The sequence below is a fragment of the Crinia signifera genome, chromosome 3 (genome assembly GCF_055691185.1).
Source record: "Crinia signifera chromosome 3, ASM5569118v1, whole genome shotgun sequence".
Taxonomy (NCBI): domain Eukaryota; kingdom Metazoa; phylum Chordata; class Amphibia; order Anura; family Myobatrachidae; genus Crinia; species Crinia signifera.
In genome coordinates this window covers 269461913-269483493 of record NC_139219.1, presented here as the reverse complement: position 1 = coordinate 269483493, position 21581 = coordinate 269461913, and the positions used below count along the sequence as shown (strand labels likewise).

Here is a 21581-nt window from a genome sequence, read left to right as displayed (position 1 = left end):
TGTTCTCGGCTCAGCAGAAGCTCACTATGGAAGATCACACTTCCTTCTGGAAATCTGGAACTTAAATATAACTGCACTTATTTGGGGTATGGGTCGACCACCATGGGTCGACCCCCATGGGTCGACAGTCACTGGGCCGACAACATGTAATAGGTAAACATGCATTCATTTGACAAGAAAAAGGCTGACAAGTTTTTCATGAGTTTTCTGGTGTCTATGTCGACTTACGTTGACATGGACACCGACTAAGTGTACCGCTTTGTTCGCAATGTTTCGGGCAAGGTTATAGTCTAAATATATATTATTCTATTCTCTCTTTGTGTCCATTTGGATAATAAAGTATAAAAAAAAGCAAAAATAAAATAAAAAAACTAATAATAAATAAGTCAAAATTTGATGGCTAGTTTTGAAGGCCTGATACAGGTTTTGATGGATCAAGCATAGCTGCTGCTTCTTGCCCTGCTACAAACAGATGCCTCTTGCTATGTCCGAGGATGCAATATCGGATGACTCTGCGACACCATCGCTCAGCTAAATAACCCTCGGATTGTGCAGACTGCGCAGCTTTGTTGCTGAGGCAAGTCAGTCTCCATCGGAAGATGGCACCCCTGGTCTTGTCACTCACACAAAACGGAAGCAACGCACCTCTGTTTTGTGGAATGGAAAACATCTCCTCCCCCTCCCCGACCTTCAACGGCTGTACAGTGTCAATCAGCGGAAGAACTGCATTAAAATACCAACGACCGAACCTGAACATGGTCCAGTGTGCTGTCCTTAAACAGGAATAATGATAATTTAATTCAGTGGGAAAACAGAAAAAGGTATTTTATGTCCACCTAAAGCATCTCTTATTGGAAGTTAAACATTTCTCACTTTCATCTTGCATGGTCTCATGTTCATTTTTATTTTTATTCTAAAATACATACGAGAATTAGCAGCAACTCCCCGCTAAATATGTTGTTTTTATACCACATTCTTCCATGCTGCCAGGTGTGAAGTGTTACAGAAAGAATAATATATACAGACGCACATCCCAATAACTCTCTTGAACATTCTAAAAACTCAAGTTTATGTGATAAGTTTCAATGTTTCATAAGTTTATTTCTTCTTTTTCACAACTTTTAACATTCATTCAAACTGTACTATGTTGGTCTCCCAGCTGAGAAAGTTCTAAAATTCCTTCTTTATTGCTGTTCTGTCCATCTGCCGCTGCTTAAGCCCATAGAGGTGGAACTGCTTGAGTTTCCCATCAACATGAAAAATCCCTCCTGTCTTTTAAACTGGGGGCCTTAGAAAGGATCGATTTTAATGCAATCTCTTTTTGAAGTGAGATCATTTACCAACTGGTTTAACTAGACACGGTTTCTTTATCTTGGACAGGGCGCAGTTGGGGCACAAGGCTGGCTGTTTAAAGTGGATTCTCGTTTTTTTTTTTCATGTGTTTTTCATGGCAATGGACCATTTTCCCCAGTCATTTGCAAACAGTGTCTGTCTGGCAGGATATCCTGGATACAGCAGACAGTGGAATCGCTGAAGGCCAACATTTTGAACTTCTCGTGATTACCCTGGTTATAGAGGCTGTTTTCCTTTTTATTTCATGTGTAACAACCGACTTAGTACAGGAATAAAGTACTTTGCAGGGAAGAATCTTCATTATGTAACCGTAAAGCAGCAGTGCGGAAAAAATTCAGATTCTTTTTTATTTTTTATTTTCTATAGTACCAGCGTATATCTTTAAAGTTGGGATGTACAGCAGTGTGCGTTCATGTAGGAAAGTGCATAGTAGCAGAACAGAAACTGAATTGTATGGCATGGTAGCACATTGGTTAGCATCTGTATCTGTCAAGGATTTGTATGTTTTCCTTGTGTTGCTATATGTTCCCCCTGAGCACTCTTTGGGCCAGATGCACTAAGCGTCAAAAGTGATAAAATGGAGAGTGATAAACGGCCAGCCAATCGGCTCCTGCCTGACATTTTTCAAACGCAGCCCGTGACATGGCAGGTAGGAGCTGATTGGCTGGCTGTTGATCACTCTCAATTTTATCACTTTTGAAGCTTAGTGCATCTGGCCCTTTGTCTGTGGGTGGTGGTGAAACATTAATAAGCATATACCATATACATACATATGGGCTGATGCACAATTGAATGCATGGGGTAGACTGCTCCTGTGCGTATGCTCGGGTTCATAGCTGTCCTCATCATAATCAATGGGCACTTGCTCCAACAAACGTTCTATCTGGAAATAGGATGTAATTACATGTACGCAAAACTCTGCATAACCTGCAATACTGTCTACAAACCCTCCCTACATGCGGATGTTCCATTATCTTCTACTGCAAATGGAGATGCAACTGATGCCTGTACGTACGTGTGTGTGTGTGTGTGTGTGTGTGTGTGTGTGTAAATTGATTGCCGCTTTAAAAAAAACTGGAGATTTCTCACCAAATCTCTCACTTTCTGAATCTCTCATCCTATTAAATTTCACCCATACAGTTTGATATTGCTCTTGCTTGTAAAATAATGTTTTGTTGAAACAAACTGACGCTGTGGCTCGCCTGGGAACAGGTGGTGAAGAGGTTAATCCTTTCCTAAGTTTAAAGTTTGGGCTCTGAGAATGATTAGTGTTACTTGCTGTGCCAGGACCTGCTTTGCACAAATGCATTTGAAGGGATGGTGCTAATTTTCCACAGAAGGGGACTGCTCTGTCAGACAGCTGAACTCTGCGAGACCTCTCACATTATCCACTGGAAACTCTGAGCACAGGGAGAAGTTAGGTTGTCACTAAGTTGAAAACATCCCCCTTCACAAGTGTCAGGAATCCAACCTGCCAAACACCTTACACTTAAAAGTGCTGATGCTTATTTTTAACCATGTAGATCCTGTACCATAATACAGAAAGCACAGATGTTCTAAATCTTCAGTACTTTTTAAGCTGTGCAATATGATATATGTGTATGTTTTATGTTTGTAATAATGTGTGTGTGTGTGTGTGTGTGTGTGTGTGTGTATGTATATCATAGTGGCCTACCCTCCTGCATTCTGCAGGAGACTCCCTGAAATAGCAGCAATCTCCCTCTCTCCCTCATTAGTCTAGCAATCTCCTTCATTTCACCTAGCCAACATGACGATGTTACATTTTTTGGGGAAAAAATGTATGGGAGATAGATACATTTACATTAAATCATCAGTACTATTTCCCAGCACTTTAGCAAGTATAGTACAGTAGGTCTTACTAACTGCTTTGAGGCTCTAAATTTGGATATAAGTAATTTCAAAAGATTCCTCCCAGATGTAAGTACGCACTAGGTGCCATGTTCACAATCTCTCCGCACGCCGCCTCAGTGGGGTGCCTTGCAAAAGTCTATTACCAACTATAACATACCTCCCAACCAGTGGCGTAACTATACATTTTGGTCCCCCTGCCAAAAAGTTTGCGGCGCCCCCCGCTCCTCTCCAGTGTGTGACGTGATGACGTCACACGCATAATGGAGAAGCTGAAGCAGAATAGAGGAAGAGAGACCAGCAGACACTTGGCTTCAACACATCCCTGGCTGCTCTAGCATGCCCATCCTGTACACAGTAGTCAATAGCAAGCTCTGTGTACAGTCAATTGAATCAGTGGGGGGATTTGTCGTCTACCATGGCACACCCACGCTGAGGCTGACTCACCTCCGATGCTCAGCCAGTGGGCAACGGCAGGCAGCAGCATGTCAGTGTGTTGAGCGGGTGCTGGCACCCACATAGACCCCGCTGCTGCTTGCTCCCCCAAGCTGCCTTACAGTAGTTACGCCACTGCTCCCAACATGACCCTCTCCAGGAGGGACACAATGCTCTGTTCCTGGATTTTCCACTTAATGTATGATTACCATCACCTGTGGTAAAACTCCTTTCTTTTCAATTAACCAGTCCCACACAGGTTGAAGGCAATCCATAAATTAAGAGGGAAGTCCAGGAACAGAGCATTGTGTCCCTCCTGGAGATTGTCATGTTGGGAGGTATGCTATAATCTCCCTAAAACTAGTTTTTTAAAGTAGGCAAGTATGTGTATATATGTATAATATATAGTGTTCATTATAGCACCCGCTATCTTTGAAAACCCATGCAGTTCCTGTTCACTGCCTGGGGTGTCGCTGTCTGCTGTAATGTTTCTAGCACAGGTCTTTATCAGTGCTGATATACAGACCACACTGTGCTAGAAGCACTACAGTAGACAGCGACACCCCAGGCAGGGAAGATGAACTGCATGGGTTTTTAAAGATGGCAGGTGCTAGAATGAACACTACTTGTCTACTATCCTGCAACTGAATTCTAGGGAAATCTCCCAAACTCCAGGGAGAGTACACCAGCCTATAGGATCCCAGCCTCTTTCCCAGTACAGTGGGCCGTGTGATTGATGATATGGTTGCCCCGTTTCCTTTTCCACAATGCCGGCTACCAAAGAGCAGCAGAGTACATTATATGAAATGATAGCTGGAGTTTGATTGGTTGGGCAACACCTCCGTCGAAGGTTTGATGAATCTCCCTATTAAAGTTACAAGCATATAGTTAAAGCATCCTTGAGCATAGTCTGTTCTCTCCTGAGCCTTCTCATAGAAACCCATTATTTCTACCAAACTTGAAGCTTTTGGAAGTTGTGTCAATGTCACAATTAACGCAAATAGGAGTAAATGCAACAATCACTTCCATTATTTTTTGAGTTGTTGGCACCAAAGTGCTTTTAAGAAGTATAAAGAAATCAAATTAAATATGGAAAATGAATACTTGTATGTATGAGACTCTACACTTCAAAGACCTAGAGCACAATTGCTTGGATAGTTCAATGGCGACATTATTAGCTAGATAAATGCATCTCTACTAATGGGTTACAGACATACTGTATCAGTCTGTTTGCAGCAAGAAACACAATGTGAATTGTCTGTTTCAGTTTCTCCCCCTTTGTTCTCACTCTCTGGGTCCATTCCAGATTTAAAATGTTAAATTACCAATAGAAATAAAGACGGTTTTGTTTCCATATGTGTCATTGGTTACAGTGGTAAGTCTAGAGCATTCAGTATACTAACAATGAACTCAGTCAACAGCCCAGAACTCAGCTAGATGTCTGTTGTCATCCGGACATTTGCAAGACACCAATAATTTACTGCCCACATCACTGCTGAGCTATCTGGAGATGAGAGCGTTAAAAACTAAAAGTTGCTGGGAAACATCCATTGTGCAGGGTTGTGAAGAATAATATGTTTTCAGTGCAGCTTTTAGAGGGATATATTTGTTAATCTTTTGACCCACCCTCATAATGTAAATACTTGGACTATTGCTCATTAAGTGGGTGAGATGTATTATACTTTGTTAAATTGCATTGCAGACAGATATTGCTTTTAAGAGGGCAGGACCATTTCTTAAGCTTGACTGTAAAGTTTGACAGCTGCACAGAGACCGGTTCAATGTTCCCACCAGTTGTTTTCAAGGGTATAGCGTGGAGCCACCCAGAGTGCTTTGCAACAGCTGTAAATGTGGGACGAAGGCAAGAAGTTTATAATGTGTGCCAACAGAGTATTTTAAGAGCAGCCTAAGAATAGACACAAACAAGCCGTCCCATTGGAATCTTCACCTCCACGCTGGGACATTCGGCCATGTATGGAGCATAATCAGGGGCTCCACATCTTAAAATCAGTCTCTGTCCACAGAACAAAAGGTAGCATTAAATGTCCTTAAAAATAACACAGACAAACGTTGCAAAACAAATAGTGCCCAAGTTCTTGGAGAAGAATAATGGTTTAAAAAGGAATTCTGTGAGAATCCTGGGTTTTATGTGTTTTAAATAAAAAATGATATTGAGCATCCTCCTAATACATGGTACACTTTCTTTGTTCAAGAACCATTCAATACATTTGTAATGTAATTTTACATGGGTATAAATTGCTGTCTCTTCAGAATAAGGGGGATTTCAATTAGCCCCAAAAATGTAACAGCTGTGAAAAACTGGGGTAGCCTCGAGCTTTTCCTTATTTAATTTTTTTAGCTACGGGCTATTCAGTTTTTTTTGTGCTGGTTAAATATCCAGTTTTTGCGCGAAAGTTCGTGTACCTTTTTTTGTGTTTTTAACTGCTGTGATCTCACAAAATTTTACTTGTACGATGGGAAGAGGGCTTTCTAAAAAACAAAACTGTGATGGAAAGATGGACAACACTGCCCTTATTCTGGTTGACTTGCTCGAATACAAATTCACACGTATCCAAACGTACACCTTGCTCACTTGCTCAGAGAGTGAAAGCACACGCATTAAGCCACCGCACCAGAGCCGAAATTCCCTTTAGGCACGTGAGGCACGTGCCTAGGGGCGGCACATGTTTGGGGGCGGCACTTGGATGCCTGTGATAGTACTACCAGCCCAAAATGTACCAATACAGTAACTGCAAAATATCAACTGTACTGTACTATATTCCATCTTAAATAGAGTGTAAATGGATAGGACATGCAGATACTGCCCCTGTAAACTGTCCTACTTAGTAAATATGTATTCATAATAAAAGAATATGTTGCAGTTAGTGGCTTTTTTATAAATCCAATATATTGGCTATTATCAAATGAGGGCTTATTAGTAATCAATAAAAATAATACAATTAGGCAGGAGGTGGGGGGAGTGTGAACATTATTGTTGTGCCTAGGGGCGCTCTCATCCCTAAATCCACCCCTGCACCGCACACGTTTGGTCGGTCGCACAAGCAAAGGGGAGTGGCTTGCAAATGCACGTACGCTACCGTGCTCAGACGGATCTCATTCTTACCGCTCGGAGACTGGATAGCTATGAATGCAGATAAGTTTCTTCCAAATGTCTGCCTTCCGTGTTTGTGGGCTGCAGTGACTTAATGGGTTAATGAAACTAAATTGACCCGAGCACTGGGTTAGTATTGTGTGCAGCTGGGAGTATTTTCGCTACGGTGCGTGGTGATTGCCCGAGCGAATGCGGTGCCAATTAACTGGGTGGGCATGCGAGTCATGAAACCTGTGTTTTTTTCCACCGAAGGTTATGGGGCTGTAGTGGTATGATCGCTCGGTGAGCAGACTGAGGCCACCGCCCTGCCGGTTTGGTCCACACCCATGTATATTCCCCGGTTTATGCCCAGTTTTGCCCACTTTTCAGACTGCGCCCAACGATACGCCCACATTATGCCCATATTGACTGGTTGTGCTCGGTGTTATACACAGAGTTCCATCCGAGTGCGGTGTGCCGCCATTGCACATGCACATTGTCTATGGTACGCATGCGCACTCAGCAGAAAAACGCATTCCGACCGAATGTGTATCCGAGTGAGCCAACCAGAATAAGGCCCGACATGTGTATGTAACTTATATTGATGTGACTCCAGCCTCTTTACCCAGAATGAACAGTCTAAAATTATTAGGTAGGGACAGGGTCAATGGACAAGCTCATAGTCAGTTCTGGTGTCCAGCCAACAGAATCTGGGAACCAGCCCAGCAGATGTTCACCTCAGGAGTAGATGTATCAAACCTTAGAGAGTGATATTGTAGAGAAGTTGCCCATAGACATCTGCTTCTAGTCAGTGGCCCATTTCCCACTAGGCACTATGTTGGGGGGCGCCACTTTCTGTGGGCAGCAATTGTATGCTTACTTTATTATGCAGTCTGAAATTTCCCATTTCACAATATGTCCACTGTCTTCCACGTTGAGTGAACTATGGATGGGGTAGGACATGTGAAGTTTTCCAATTCAGGGCTTATAACCTGATAATGAAAATAATACAATTTGAGCGTGGGGGCGGCTATTAATGTTATAGATAGGGGTAGACTGACCAATAAATCCGTGCATGTAGCTATCAATTATCTAGCACAGCCTATAGAACGACAGAAGCTAATCCGTTGCTATAGGCTACCTCAACTTTATCTCTCAAAGGTTTGATAAATCTCAATAGTATCATGAAGGCCTTCAGTTCAGTACCATAGAGTCATCTAGTCTACCTATTATCTACAGACAATTGAACCAATATTGTGCCTATTCTGTCATTAGGAACTAGTGACGTTACTGAGGCAGAAGATTATTGGGGGTGTAGACCACCAACACATGAATTATTGGCTTGCTGAATACTGTTTCAACACCCAAAATTACTGCACGCTGTGTGTAGGCCAGAAGTATACGTAAATAGCTCAATAGCTCTCGTGTGTGACAGCTATATCATGCTTGAAGAAGCAATTTTCCGTTCGTTCTGCAAACTGTATTTGATTCATCCTACATTGGGATAAGTATTATGCATTTGCTAAACAAGCCATTTCAACTTGTTTCCAATTTTCTTCAAAGCCTACCTTAATCTACACGGCATGTTCTACAACAGAGTTGTTATTGATTCCATCTCATTTCAAGTGGTAGTGGATGAAGGGGAGTGTTGTACGAGCAGGAAGTCAGTCCTGTTATACTAGAGTTCTATTCCTAGTTCAGCCTGTAATATACGTCTATTTAACATGGGCACAAAGTGTTCTGCTTATGGATATTTCTATCCTCTGCCGTTCCTCATTTGTCTTTTAGAGGAATAAATCACACCTAGTTTACAAGCTGAAGATCCCAATATGTGGGAGTTCCAAGAAGTGTTGCCACCTTAGTTCCATAGCTGATGGATGTTTTCAGAATGTTTTTGTTGCACCAGATTCTATGATTAGATGTAAGTTAATCATGTTTTTAGTGTTGGACTGGGGCCTAAAGGGGACACAGTAGGAATGCACAGCTACTGTACCACAGTGGCTTGGCCAACCATTTGAGGGGACATATGCAGGTCATTTGTCCCATTTTATATATGGATAAATGCAAGGCTCATCACCCAATCACTGTGGTCTGGAAGCATTAAATTTGGATTCGACTTTCAAAAAAGAAAAGAAAACACAAAAAATTAGTAAATGTTAGAAAAAAGTTAATATATGTATCTTGCCAAAAATGTAATAAAAAAAAAATAGAGCATTTTTCCCACGTACTGAGCACCGAATATCATTGTTACTGTCAAAGACCGTGCCCAATGATAGTCATTACCACCGTGGTGGCTTTATTAAAAGGGAAATATGAGATTTCTACCTTTTTAGTACTGTAGATAGACCATATGTACTGCACTCCTGGCTACTTATATTTGAATATGGTTGCTAGATATCTGAGCTCTCTGTGAGCTGTGGATGCTGTGGTGACACTGCTCTCTTTACTAGTTAGCTCCCTGTCTGTATACAAACCTGACACTTTAAGGGGCCCACACACACAGCGATGCTGAAGTGTTCTGAGCGATGCTAGATCGCTCAGAATGCTTCAGCATGATCGCTCATGACAAAGTGTTTCAGCTCTGTGTGCTGAGTGATCTATCTGGGCCAGTGTTCACTGACCCTGACCAATTAATATCTAGCGTGCTGGATATTAATCACTGGGCGGTAGCGACGCGCATCGCTATGGCCCCTACACACTGAGCGATGTAGGAGCATTTTCTAAGCGATCTAGTAAGATCGCTTAGAAAATGCCTGTATATCGCTAAGTGTGTTGTGTGGCTCTTGAGTTTTATTCATCAATTCATTTCCTAACATTAATGAATTACTTACTATATTTAGAATAAAAATAGATGTCTAGTGTCCACGTGTAATTGAAAGATTACCATCTGCTGGCAGCGAGTGAAACTACTTCTCTTTCACACATACAGAAACACAGAGGCAATCACAAGGTAGCAGACTAGATTCTAAAAATAAATCTCCTACATTAGAGATAATATAATCCAAAGAAATGGGCCTATTGGGTATATTGGGGATTTGGCAGAATCCTGACCATGTTTGGTTGCAATGGAAACATGGATTTAGTATTGATTTCATTGTCTAAAAGGCAACCATGTTTTCCTTTGTTTTCACTACTACAGTAGGTCCACCAATCAAATCTGACACTAGAGAGATGAAGCTTAGAATGATATACCTTGATGTTAGAACTATAAATGTTCCATTGCATAGACAAGCCACATTATACCTGTACGCTTCTCAGCCACGTGCCTCATGTCCCACAAAACGTGATTGTAGGTGTCGGCATATAATCACCTTTATTATTCTATTTAAAGCAGTATAACTAGGCCACTCTTGAAGAGTTACTGGTTCTACCTGACACACCTGCTGGGCACACTCCAGCCACTTGCAATTGTGTTTGTGCCTCTTTAACTGTTTAAAGATATTCATTTACAGCCTAGAACATAAATATAGATCGGGGCATAACATTAGCAAAACATGGGCTTGTTCACAGTGAAACGGGTCATATCATTATTTAAAATAAATGCGTGGGTGCGACTACTGCCAAGTTAATAATTAAATCCTGCCTAAAGATGCTTCTCTCTTTGCAAAGTAAGCTATCTCTTTTTACCACCCAATTAACACTGCTGGGTGTTTTCACCAAAGATAGGGCTTCGCCCTTTACATTCGCCGGTTGTAAAGTCCCCGTGCTTTGTCTTGTGGCAAATTTTTACTAGGATCTTGGTATAACAGAAGTAAATCATTTTTTAAAAATGGGTTCATTTATTTAATTTGTGCTATTATTGCCCTGCGCATACATGACGGTAAATCCAACTGAATGCAACGGACATAGCGGGCAGACATCATTACATCTGTGAAACCATTGTTTGACGTAATGGTAAGCTTTAAAGGCATTCTCCTCCACTGGAAATGAAATGGTCCACGGACAACATTATTTAAAATTCAATAGCCAAACTGTTACATTTTAATTCCTAGATGTTTTATATTTTCTTTTAAAGATTAAAGCTGGATACACACATTAAGGCAGGGGTTCCCAAAGTTTTTGAATCACGGCACCCTGAAGCATCAGAAATGTTTTTGCGGCGCCCCCTAGGCTAAAGATTTCTTATTGAGTAAGTCAGAAAAAAATATTAACTTAATTGTGTTTATAAATTGTGTTTATTTCTCATACTAATGCTGCTTTCACATTGCACAACCTGCTCTGACCCGGTTTTTTAAACGTTTCTTTAACCGAGTCAGAGCAAGTTTAACCCCCTTCACATTGCATGTTGTAAACGGTATATTACTGGTTAATTACCGTTTTTGTACCTTTCACATTGAACCCGTTGTGAAAGGTACACGGTAATTAATCAGTAATATGTCATTCCTCCCCTGGTGCTTGCCAGCGCGCACTCAAGCACACCAAGCAAAGCTACCCCAATGCTGGGCATTAGAGCTGCATTGCTCAGGGGGTGACCCGGAGGCGGCAGCCAAAGCAGCAGCCCCCCACCGCCGTACCAACAGCCAGACCAGTACCTACCTCCCTCCCCTTCCCCGGGCAGAAGCCCCACTCACCCGCCTGCAGCAGCATCTTGCTGTGCGGCTGCTGCCTTCACCCCCTCCGCTCCGACCTGCGGGAGCTGTGGCCGTGCAGCTGGGATGATTTGTGGAGGCCTGTTAGGAGCGCTCCCAGAGCGGCCGCTGCTCGGGTCCCCCCAGCTCCCGGGCCACCCTCACCCACGCCTCTCTGATGGAGACTCCAGTGGGACCGGCTGCAGGCAGGGGTCGACGTGGGAACCGGCTGTTCGCCGCGGGGGAGCCTTTTCAGGCGGACTTCCCCTCCGTGACCCCAGCCGTCAACGCTATCTTCCTGCTGTCTCCCCAGGTACCTGGGGAGGGTGTGGGAGATGCCACTTTACCTGGGGAGGGTGTGGGAGATGCCGCGGTTCCACGGGAAGGGGGGGAGCCCCATCTTGCAAGGTGCGAGGGGGGGCGCGAGTTTCCACTGGCCAGGTACCAGGGGAGTGGGGGGTCCAGTGTGTAGGGTCCAAAATACCGGTTCAGACCCGTTCACACTGCAGAAATCACAGGTCTGAACCCTGTAGGACTCTGCTTTTTAAACGTATTGAATTACCGGTTCTCTTGAACCGGTAATTTAAAACTGGTACTTTCACACTGCATCTATAACCGTTTTGAAACGGTTAAAAATCAGCAATTTACTGTGTTATAGCTGCAGTGTGAAAGGGGTATTGGGGTCAGTTATGTGGTAATAGACAGGATTCACTTCTGTTTGTCCACAATTTGACTATTATAATGGACATAAAAAACTTGAATTGGTTCTGGACCACCAGCCCAGGGCACCCCTGCATGTCCTCCAAGGCACCCCAGGGTGCCACGGCACACAGTTTGGGAACCACTGCATTAAGGGATAAATAGTACAGTTCTTCATTTGAGATAAATTGGAACGATAAATCATACGCATCAGCCATTTATGCATTATCTCTATCATGTGTTTATTCGCATCTTTTCATCTGATGGTAATGCAGTGATATCAGAGGATACTGTGAACGATCTTGTTCAAATGTCTAGTGCACTGGTTCCCAACCCTGGTCCTCAAGGACCCCCAACAGTGCACTTTTTCCAGGTCACGCAGCAGGTGCACTCATTATTCAGACACATTTTAAAAGATCCTCAGGTGGAGCTAATTATGTCACTTGTGATTCTGTGTGGAGACCTGAAAAACGTTAACTGTTGGGGGGTCCGGAAGACCAGGGTTGGGAACCACTGGTCTAGTGTGTACACTACCTGATAAATATACATATGTATCATTAGCGACCAACTGGCCTAAGGAAGCATGATATATCGTTAGGTTGTTTATACAATTGCACGGGGGGGGGGGGGGTATTTTGGTTCACTCGCAAAGGCAAATTCCTTCTCAAATGGACAAAACCCATGTGCACTGCAGGTGGGGCAGATGTAATTTGTGAAGAGAGAGTTAGATTTGGGTGAGTTATTTTGTTTCTGTGCAGGGAAAATACTGGCTGCTTTATTTTTACATTGCAATATAGATCTCACTTTGAAGTAAAACTCCACCTAAATCTAATTCTCTCTGCACAAGTTACATCTGCCCCACCTGCAGTGCACATGGTTTTGTCCATTTGAGAAGGAATTTGCCTTTGTGAGTGAACCAGAATAAGGGCCAATGTGCAAATGCGCTATTTCATTTGTTGGGGAGTTTAAGGTAAATCTGGACACCCATAGCGCCCTTTCCACATTGCCTAGTTTGTACCCAGCTTAAAGCTGACCATACACCACACCATCTTTCATCCAACTAGTTGAAAATGTGGTAAGGTATGGGAACAAATAACAATCCGCAATCTGCTCTTATATCAGCATAAAACGGTCATTTAGATAAGTTGGTTCAATCCATATTGATTTGATCAACTAGTTTGAGCAACACTTTTTGTCCACATTCTGGTGTTTGGGAGCAAATTGCTGTTTGTCATTTGCTCCAATACATTAACAGATTTTAGTTCCAACCAGGGAACTAGTGGAATGTTGACTGAAAGTTGGTATGGTCTCTGGCCAGGATGTGATTACTTTGGCATCAGTGAAACCAACTTTTTGACTCCAGTAATAACTTAAACACTTTGGTTTATTGGATCTTGGAATTTCCAGATTTGCCCTAGATTGAATTTGCTATGGGTCATCCCAATCTCCCATTTGCAAGTTATTCAGGTCTGTAAATACAGTATTTAGCCATAATATTTCTGACCGATTTCGCACAGTTTATATCCCTGTATATTAACCCTGGCTTTGACAATTTAGATTTCTGGCTTAATTTATTTATTTACAGTTTCTTATATAGCGCAGCAGATTCCATTGCGCTTTACAATAAATAAATTTGCCTACCGTTTTATAACTCCTAAAGGCACACAACTAGATATATGAATCTTCAACCCACTCAATTGGCAAGAGATTCTATAAAGGGCTTCTGATATGATAGTTAGTCTGTCTCATCACTTTGCATGATTTTTTAACATAACTCCAAAATAAATATATGCGTTCTGTGGATCCGGGCACATTCTTGCAGCACTTATTCTCTCCCGGAGGCAGGCCTTATGTTATGAAATGCTGGCAAATCTGCAAATGAATGAATCATTGGACCAATTCCATGTGAGTTATACAGAACTGTTCTAGAACAGTTACATCAAGACCAAATCTAGATAAGATTGGTGACTATTATGATTACTTATGTGAAATCCTTTCTGTATTCAAGAGTACTGATACTCTTTTTGTTGTTGTCATTAAAAAAAATGTTTTGCTTCCTATCAATATGTTTCCCAATACTATAATATCAATTCACAAATAGGACTGACTAGGACTTAAATAGACAGTGACCAGATTGAAGAAGTATCCTGATGGGTGCCAAAGACATCTGTCTTGTCATTAAGCTATATTACAGTAACTTCATTTCCAATTGGATGAGTCATTGCTAGACTGTAAAAGAGATGAGGACATGTGTGAGGAGAAGTCTTCTTCTACTGTAGTCAGTTCCAGCCACATCTTAAAGTGGTTTTCAAGTCTATCAGCTAAACTGCATATAGGAGGATCTTCTCCATGAGAGATGTATTATTGAATTATGATTGTTTCTTCCATAAAGTGCGGGGCGGCCATCTTGTACAGATCTGTTTAGCAGAAAAATGATGGGAAAAACATATTTAGGTGTTTTTCCCACTTTTATCTATTCCTTTTCTAAATCCTCATTAGCGCTCATTTTCTTGTTTTATATTGCCCTTATTTTATTGAGCAGCTTTTTTTCAAGTTTTAGCGCAGTGTAACCCCCATTTTTATCTTGATGAATTTGTAATTACCTCGGAAGTCCTACTATATCTAGACCGCAGTTGCACACTCCACAACATGCATGTTAAACTGTCATATGAAGAACACATTCTTTATATAGCAATGCAAAAACCAGCATTACTGAATCATACAAAGTGTGCCCCAATGAAGACATGGTGCTTGCAGCAACATTGCACTTTTTATGACACTATTAATGGTTTTCTGAGTATAACAAGGTCCCATTGCTTCCAGATTAGCATTTATTGTGCATGATGAGGACTGAGCAGTAGTCTCTCTGTATGCACACTACACATAGAGCCATATTCAGACCTGATCGCTGGGCTGTGAATCTTCAGAGCCCAGGTAAATGCTGCCCACCAGAGGGTCTCCCCATGCATGGATAGCAAAGGTGTTTTGAAAACACTGGGGCTCCACCTACAAATGCCAGCCAGCTGTCAATCGCCTTGCAACCCGCAGGGGGACCTTGTGCATGTGCACAGAGTTCTGTGTGCATGCACGGCCTATCAGCAGGGCTGCGAATAGGTCTGAATCGGTCCTATAGTTTCAGAAGGTGCGCATGGTGGATATCTTCTCATTCCTTCAGAAATTTGGTTTCTGTATCACGACCTTTAGGAATAGTGACGATTGAAATCCAGGAATTAATTAGCGTTGTCTAATAGTTATTGCCAACAGTTTTCATGGCGAGCTATTGCTTGTTGACCTTTTGACCAAGTCGGCCGAATGTTTGTCGACCTTTTGTCTGTTGACCAATAGTGATTGACCTGTTGACTGTTGACTCTATGACCCATACCCCTTTTGAAGTGTTTCATCATTTATTTCTGCTTCACACTCATAGGCCCAGTATATGTTTTAATTCAGTGTTCTCCCCTGGGCCTTTTTGTTTGGTGCTCCACCTGGCATTTTCTAGCACCTCCCTGCACCCAGGTCCAGGATAAATTACCGAGCACGTTGGTGTCATCCAGGTTTTCTCAATGCTTTAACCTTTATTGTTTTTTTTGTTTGTTTATTTTAAGCTCATGTGTACAAGTCCTTTTACATTTATGTAGACAGCTAAAAAAGGGATGTTACTAAATCATTGAAACCGGTGAAAATGACACCGTAGTTATTACCGTACAACCCACAGGATGCAGTTTGTGCACAAGATGTGATCTCTTCGTACAATCTCAGTTTTTCTTTCGTTAATTGTTTACAGTACTTTGTGTGTTTTGTTATCTTTCTTTCTCACTGCCAGAATAGCCGGTTTTCCTACATGTCCTTAGGTGTGGGCAGGCTGGATAGAGCTTCCGCCTTTTCATAAGGTGAACATTTGCACTTCAGTGCCCCAGTCAGCCTGCCGCAGCAGCAGCACCTGTATGGGAGGCTGGCTAACCTCTGCTGTGCTAGGTGTGTTTACAGGTCTGCAAGGTGAACAGGCTCTCACATGTCCTGTCTTGTCAGTTAAGTAGCAGCCGCCAACATTAAAACAACAGATCTATCGCCTCAAACAGAGCGCTTGATAAGAAATAAGGAAATTGACTTCAGTTCACCTCCTCGCACACCTTTTGCCGTGTACATTGGACAAATGACAATAATAATAATGAAATCAACAAATATTGATACGGGAGATTTTCCAACTGACACTATACTGTAACTGCGATCTCTAAGAGCATTGATAAGTCATCCGTTATATTATATTACTACTATGTATTTGAATTAGCATAGCTTTAGCATACTTTGCTCGGTGTTACAATTAGCAAACATGGACTTTTACAAATCTTCTAGAGAGACCATCCCTGATTTTTGTCTTTATTACACAAATACATTTATTTTGTGCTGTGGTTTACTTTTTGCAAAGTATGCAATACAGTTACATTACCAAGTACTCTCTCTGGGAAGAGTTGGAGAACTTTGTCACAGTTAGCCCAGACATATACATCAATAATGGTTTGCTTTAAAGCACTGTCATTTCATTAATCCTTGAATATCAGAAAGGGAAATGGCACAGCGTATAATCCCTTTATTACTGTTGGTGTTCCACTGAGTGACGCATCACTTAGTCAACTACAATGTCAATAGGTTTCCCAACTCCTGCCAGTGTATCTGGAGTGGGTGTCTCAGCAGGGACCTGGCACTGTGTGTGCTATCAGTCAGTAAAGGGCAATAAATGAATAAAACCTTCACGAGTTTGAATTTTATGACATATCCCTTCCTGACTTACCCAGAGGGTGGTCATGCTTTGATGTGACTGAGTCATAAGATCTCCTCTTTACTTCCAGTGACAAAGCTTCTATCTTGGCACCAGGGGTCATTACAATGTATGTCTGACTCCAAGCTACTGTTCTTTGTAATTGCAATATGTTTGCATAACAAAAGAGTCAGACTTTTCTTGTCGACATTTCTTGGGCTGTTTATATAAAGAAATATACGTAGTTATTTCTCTGTGAATAAAAGATGTAGCTACAGTGTTTTTTTGCAGAAGTGAAAGCGCATAATAAAGTGAGACTGTTGTCATTTTAACAATTAAAGCTAGATACACACTATAGTGCATGCCAATCTGATAAAGGCTCCGATCCGACAGAGCAGTTTTTGGATCGGTTTGCCTCCGTACACACTGGCAAGATCTAGCTCAGTGTGTACTTTCTTTAGATCTCCTTAACAGGGTCAGGAAGTTCCGGTATGCAATACCATGTGCAGTGCATCAGATCCCAACAGCCAATCGGATGATTAGCAACATTAATCGAATAGTGTGCACCTGTTAGCTATTGGCGCCCCCTAGTTCTGCTGTTTGGCTGCGACTGTAAGATTTCTGTAGCTGCAGCCTCCTGAGTCAGTGAGCAGAAATCTGCTAACAGTCAGCTGTTTGGATGCTCAAACTGCTGTTCGCTCGCGCTGATCATGACTTTGTACAGGTAGAACGCTTTACATGTCTAAACCCGGTGCTTTTGGGCATGATAGATGATGATTAGTGCAGTTGTGCCCGAACGATTGAATTGATCTGCCTGGCGCTTTAAAAAAATTGAACAATGTAAGGAATGTTTTTGGGTCACAAATAAGCCAGATATATTACATAATGGCAGCTCCAATGATGATGAAACTATCTTGTCATTATGCGTAGAATACATTATCAATTTACTAATGCACATTTTTATAAAATATATTTAAAGAGTGCGTATTTTCGTGTGCGTGCCTTTTGTTGTAATTAAATCTAAATAAATAAAGTTACTGTATAAGTAAAAAGAAAGAGACATGCCGTCCTTTTACATCCGTCTCTTTTATATCTGTCCAGCGAATCGGAAGTGACACTGAATCGCACCGCGTGTACGGGGCATTTATAATATGTAGCCACTTTAGGAAATATTGTAAACAGCAGTTTTTGTACTATCATCAGATTTTCAAAATAATGGTATTTTGGAATATTTCAATGAAAGGATCTGTTGGCATTAGTAAAATTGATGTGATGCAGATGTTTTAAGCTTGGTAAAGTGATACAGTGGTGATAAAATGGAAGGTGATAATGCACCAGCCAATAAACTATGGGGGGTTATTCTGATTCACTCGGAGAGGCAAAATCACTCTCTAATGGACAAAACCATGTGCACAGCAGGTGGGGCTGATGTAACGTGCAGAGAGAGTTAGATTTGGGTGTTTAATTGTTTCTGTGCAGGGTAAATACTGGGTGATTTATTTTTACACTGCAATATAGATATCAGTTTGAAGTACACCCCCCACCCAAATCTAACTCTTTCTGCACAATTTGCATCTGCCCCACCTGCAGTGTATATGGTTTTGACCATTAGAGAGTCATTTTGCCTTTCGAAGTGAATCAGAATAACCCCCATAGTTTATTGGCTGGTGCATTATCACCTTCCATGTTATCACCACTGTATCACTAATTTTACTAATGTCAACTGATACTTTCATAGAAATATTCTAAAATACCATTGTTTTGAAAATCTGATGATCGTACAAAACCTGCTGTTTACAATATTTCCTAAAGTGGCTACATATTATAATGCCCCGTACACACGGTGCGGGCGAAATAATATTTCAGAGACTTTAAAAAGATCCCAAAGCACTACCAAATTCATAATAAAGAAACAGAAAGACTATAGATCACGTTGAGGCCAAACTTACATACATAGTAGATAAGGCTGAATAAAGACTTGCGTCCATCTAGTTCAACCTACGTTTTAATAGCTTATCCCTTGTAAAAGACAGAATATGGTTCTTATTAGTAACCCTGGATATTTTTATCCAATAAATGCTTGTCCAACCTTATTTTGAACGTATTTATTGTATCTGCCAACACCACCTCTCCAGGAAGAGAGTTCCAAAGTTTGACTGCTCTGACCGTAAAGAAATTTTTTCTTTTGAGGGAACGAAATTTTCTTTCCTCTAATCTAAATTCGTGCCCTCCTGTCCTAGTTTCCTTTCTTGCAGTAAAAAGAGTGCTTGAGAGTTCCTTATATTGGCCCCTGATATATTTGTACATGTTGAGCATGTCCCCCCTTAAACGTCTCTTCTCTAGTGTAAATAGTCCTAGCTTGCTTAATCTCTCCTCATAGCTTAAATTCTCCATTCCCCTAATAAGCTTTGTTGCTCTTCTTTGGGTTTTTTCCAATTCCATGATGTCCTTTTTATAGTGTGGGGCCCAGAACTGTACTCCATATTCAAGGTGTGGTCTAACCAATGCCTTGTACAGTGGCATAATTACTTTTGAGTCCCTAGTTTCCATGCCCCTTTTAATACATGCTAGAATTCTGTTGGCCTTTTTTGTTGCAATGTGACATTGAACACTGCACCCCAGCTTATTATCTATATGGACTCCTAGATCCTTTTCAAGTGCTGAAGTACCTAATGCCTCCCCGCTTAGGTTGTAACTTGCACAATGGTTACGTCTCCCAAGATGCATAACCTTGCATTTATCCACATTGAACCTCATCTTCCACTTTTTAGCCCTCATCTTCCACTCTATGAATACTTAGTAGCAAACAGTGTTCCTGCAAATCTTGCGATTTGTTCCCCTCATTTACCCCTCACCTCACCTGTCTTCTGGTTGGTTAATGTGGTCACATATTCATTTTCAGTTACTAATACATGTTTTATGCATGTGACTCAACCCCTCTTAGCTTGCTACCCCCACTGTCTTTCCCATCTCTATGTTCCTTTTCACCCTCCTAGCCATATTGTCATCAAGCTTTTCCTTGTTCTTGCTTTAAAAACCAATAAAAAGTTATTTAAAACAAAATGTATAAAGAAATTGAAAGAATATTGAACAACTGTTTAGTTTGACTAGCACAGGATGTGCTCCCTAGCTGACCAACAGGCCTCAGGATATTCTGACACAATTACAGTCTTCTGTGGCAGAGATGTGAGAAACTTTACACATATGCACATTATGGAGGGTTGTAAAGAAAACATTGTTAATGAAAATTCACATGAAATTTTGCCTAAAAAGTGCATAGTTGATGGAAACATGCCAAGTAGACTCAGGGCAGTATTCAATGCGTTCTGCAAGGGGGTTAAACGGTGGGGATCGCCAAAAACAAGTGACCATCGCAGTTTAACCCCAGCACCGGCCACTCACCGTATTCAATGTTCCAGGGGAACCCTCGCCGTCACCCGACAAATGTGAGGTTCACGGCTAATGCAGGGAGCCGCTGCATTTAGTGGCGAGCCTCGCTGTTTTTACACACATGTCGTTTCCATGGCGCTGTAAAAACCCAGCGAAGTAGAAACAGCGTTTGCAGGGGGTCAGTTGAATACTGACCGTGCGAGCTGTGACAGCAAGCAGTCAGCACTGCTCGCTGTCACAGCTCGCAAGAAGCGTTGAATATACCCCTCAGTCATAATTGCAACTACAGGGGCTTCTACAAGATATTAAAAAAGGAGGTGTAGTGAATAACTGTGTTTACCTACTTTTCATTAAGAAAAAGCAGTGTTTTTTGTTTTGTTTTTATTTGATCAGTGGTGAGAATTTCCAAATGAATCCATTTAAATTCCATAATGAAAGAAAATAAATTGTAATGGATCAGTTTATGGGCATAGCCCATGTAAGTCAAGATAGAAAAATACATTCTAATCAGGGAAAGTTGTAATGTTTTGTTAGTCTCAATAAAACTGCTACAAATTTTCACACTGCCTATAAATTTTAATTAAAAGCATTTACCATTTCAGTTATTGCTGACAGCTTACAGACTAAATAATTTTCCTTTTTTTCATAACTTTCTGAGAGTTGATCATTATTTGGTCATTACTTTACACGGTTTCCTCTGTAATGAAAAAAATAGTCAAAAATTGGCTTAAAAACAATTTAAATTTTTAGCCCATTGTGCAGTAACAATTCTATATGCTCAGTGTTATGAATGATAGTGATTCCCTGTTCTGACAAATCCGATGATCAGTCATCCTACAATTATCAGATAAGGAAGGAAACGAAGGAATCCGCAAAAAAACAATATATTTAATTGAAGATTTGCCAGAAAGTTATAAGTCAATGTATAGTATGTATTTTTCCAGGATAAAGTGACAGTTGTGTTGTCTACCTATGCACAGATTATTTAAAACATTATTGACAGGTTAATTTCAATTAGATTGTTGTTTAATAATTGTTATCATGTTTGTATCATAACCTTTGTTCTTTCTTTTTGCTTGTAACAGTCACATGGAGAAAATTACAACATGGCAAGACCCCCGAAAAACAATGACACAGGCAATGACCCATATGAGCCACCTTCCTATTACCACTTCTACCCCAATAAGCCAAAGATCACTGGCGATGTCACAACCCAACCTTGGTATGTTTTTTTTCTCTCAATGTTTATTGCTAGGATATAAAGTATTGTATGGAATATTTACCATTCTTAGTTATTTCTGCTGAGCGGGATTTTAATTTTATATGCACACGTATTCTTACTGTGAACCCTTGCACAGGAAAAGCTTAAAGCCATTGCCGGCAATGACATACTGATGTAATCAGGCTGCACACTTCTGTA

General features: G+C 41.2%; 1 protein-coding gene across 2 annotated transcripts in view; it reads left to right on the top strand.

Annotated features, from left to right (window-relative positions):
* WWTR1 (WW domain containing transcription regulator 1) overlaps positions 1 to 21581 on the top strand; it is an 85890-nt gene that overhangs the window by 26418 nt on the left and 37891 nt on the right. For both annotated transcript variants that reach the window (XM_083178038.1, XM_083178039.1), the window contains exon 2: positions 21247 to 21383. In XM_083178038.1, the coding sequence (XP_083034164.1) occupies positions 21247 to 21383 (137 nt within the window). The remainder of the gene's footprint in view (positions 1 to 21246; positions 21384 to 21581) is intronic.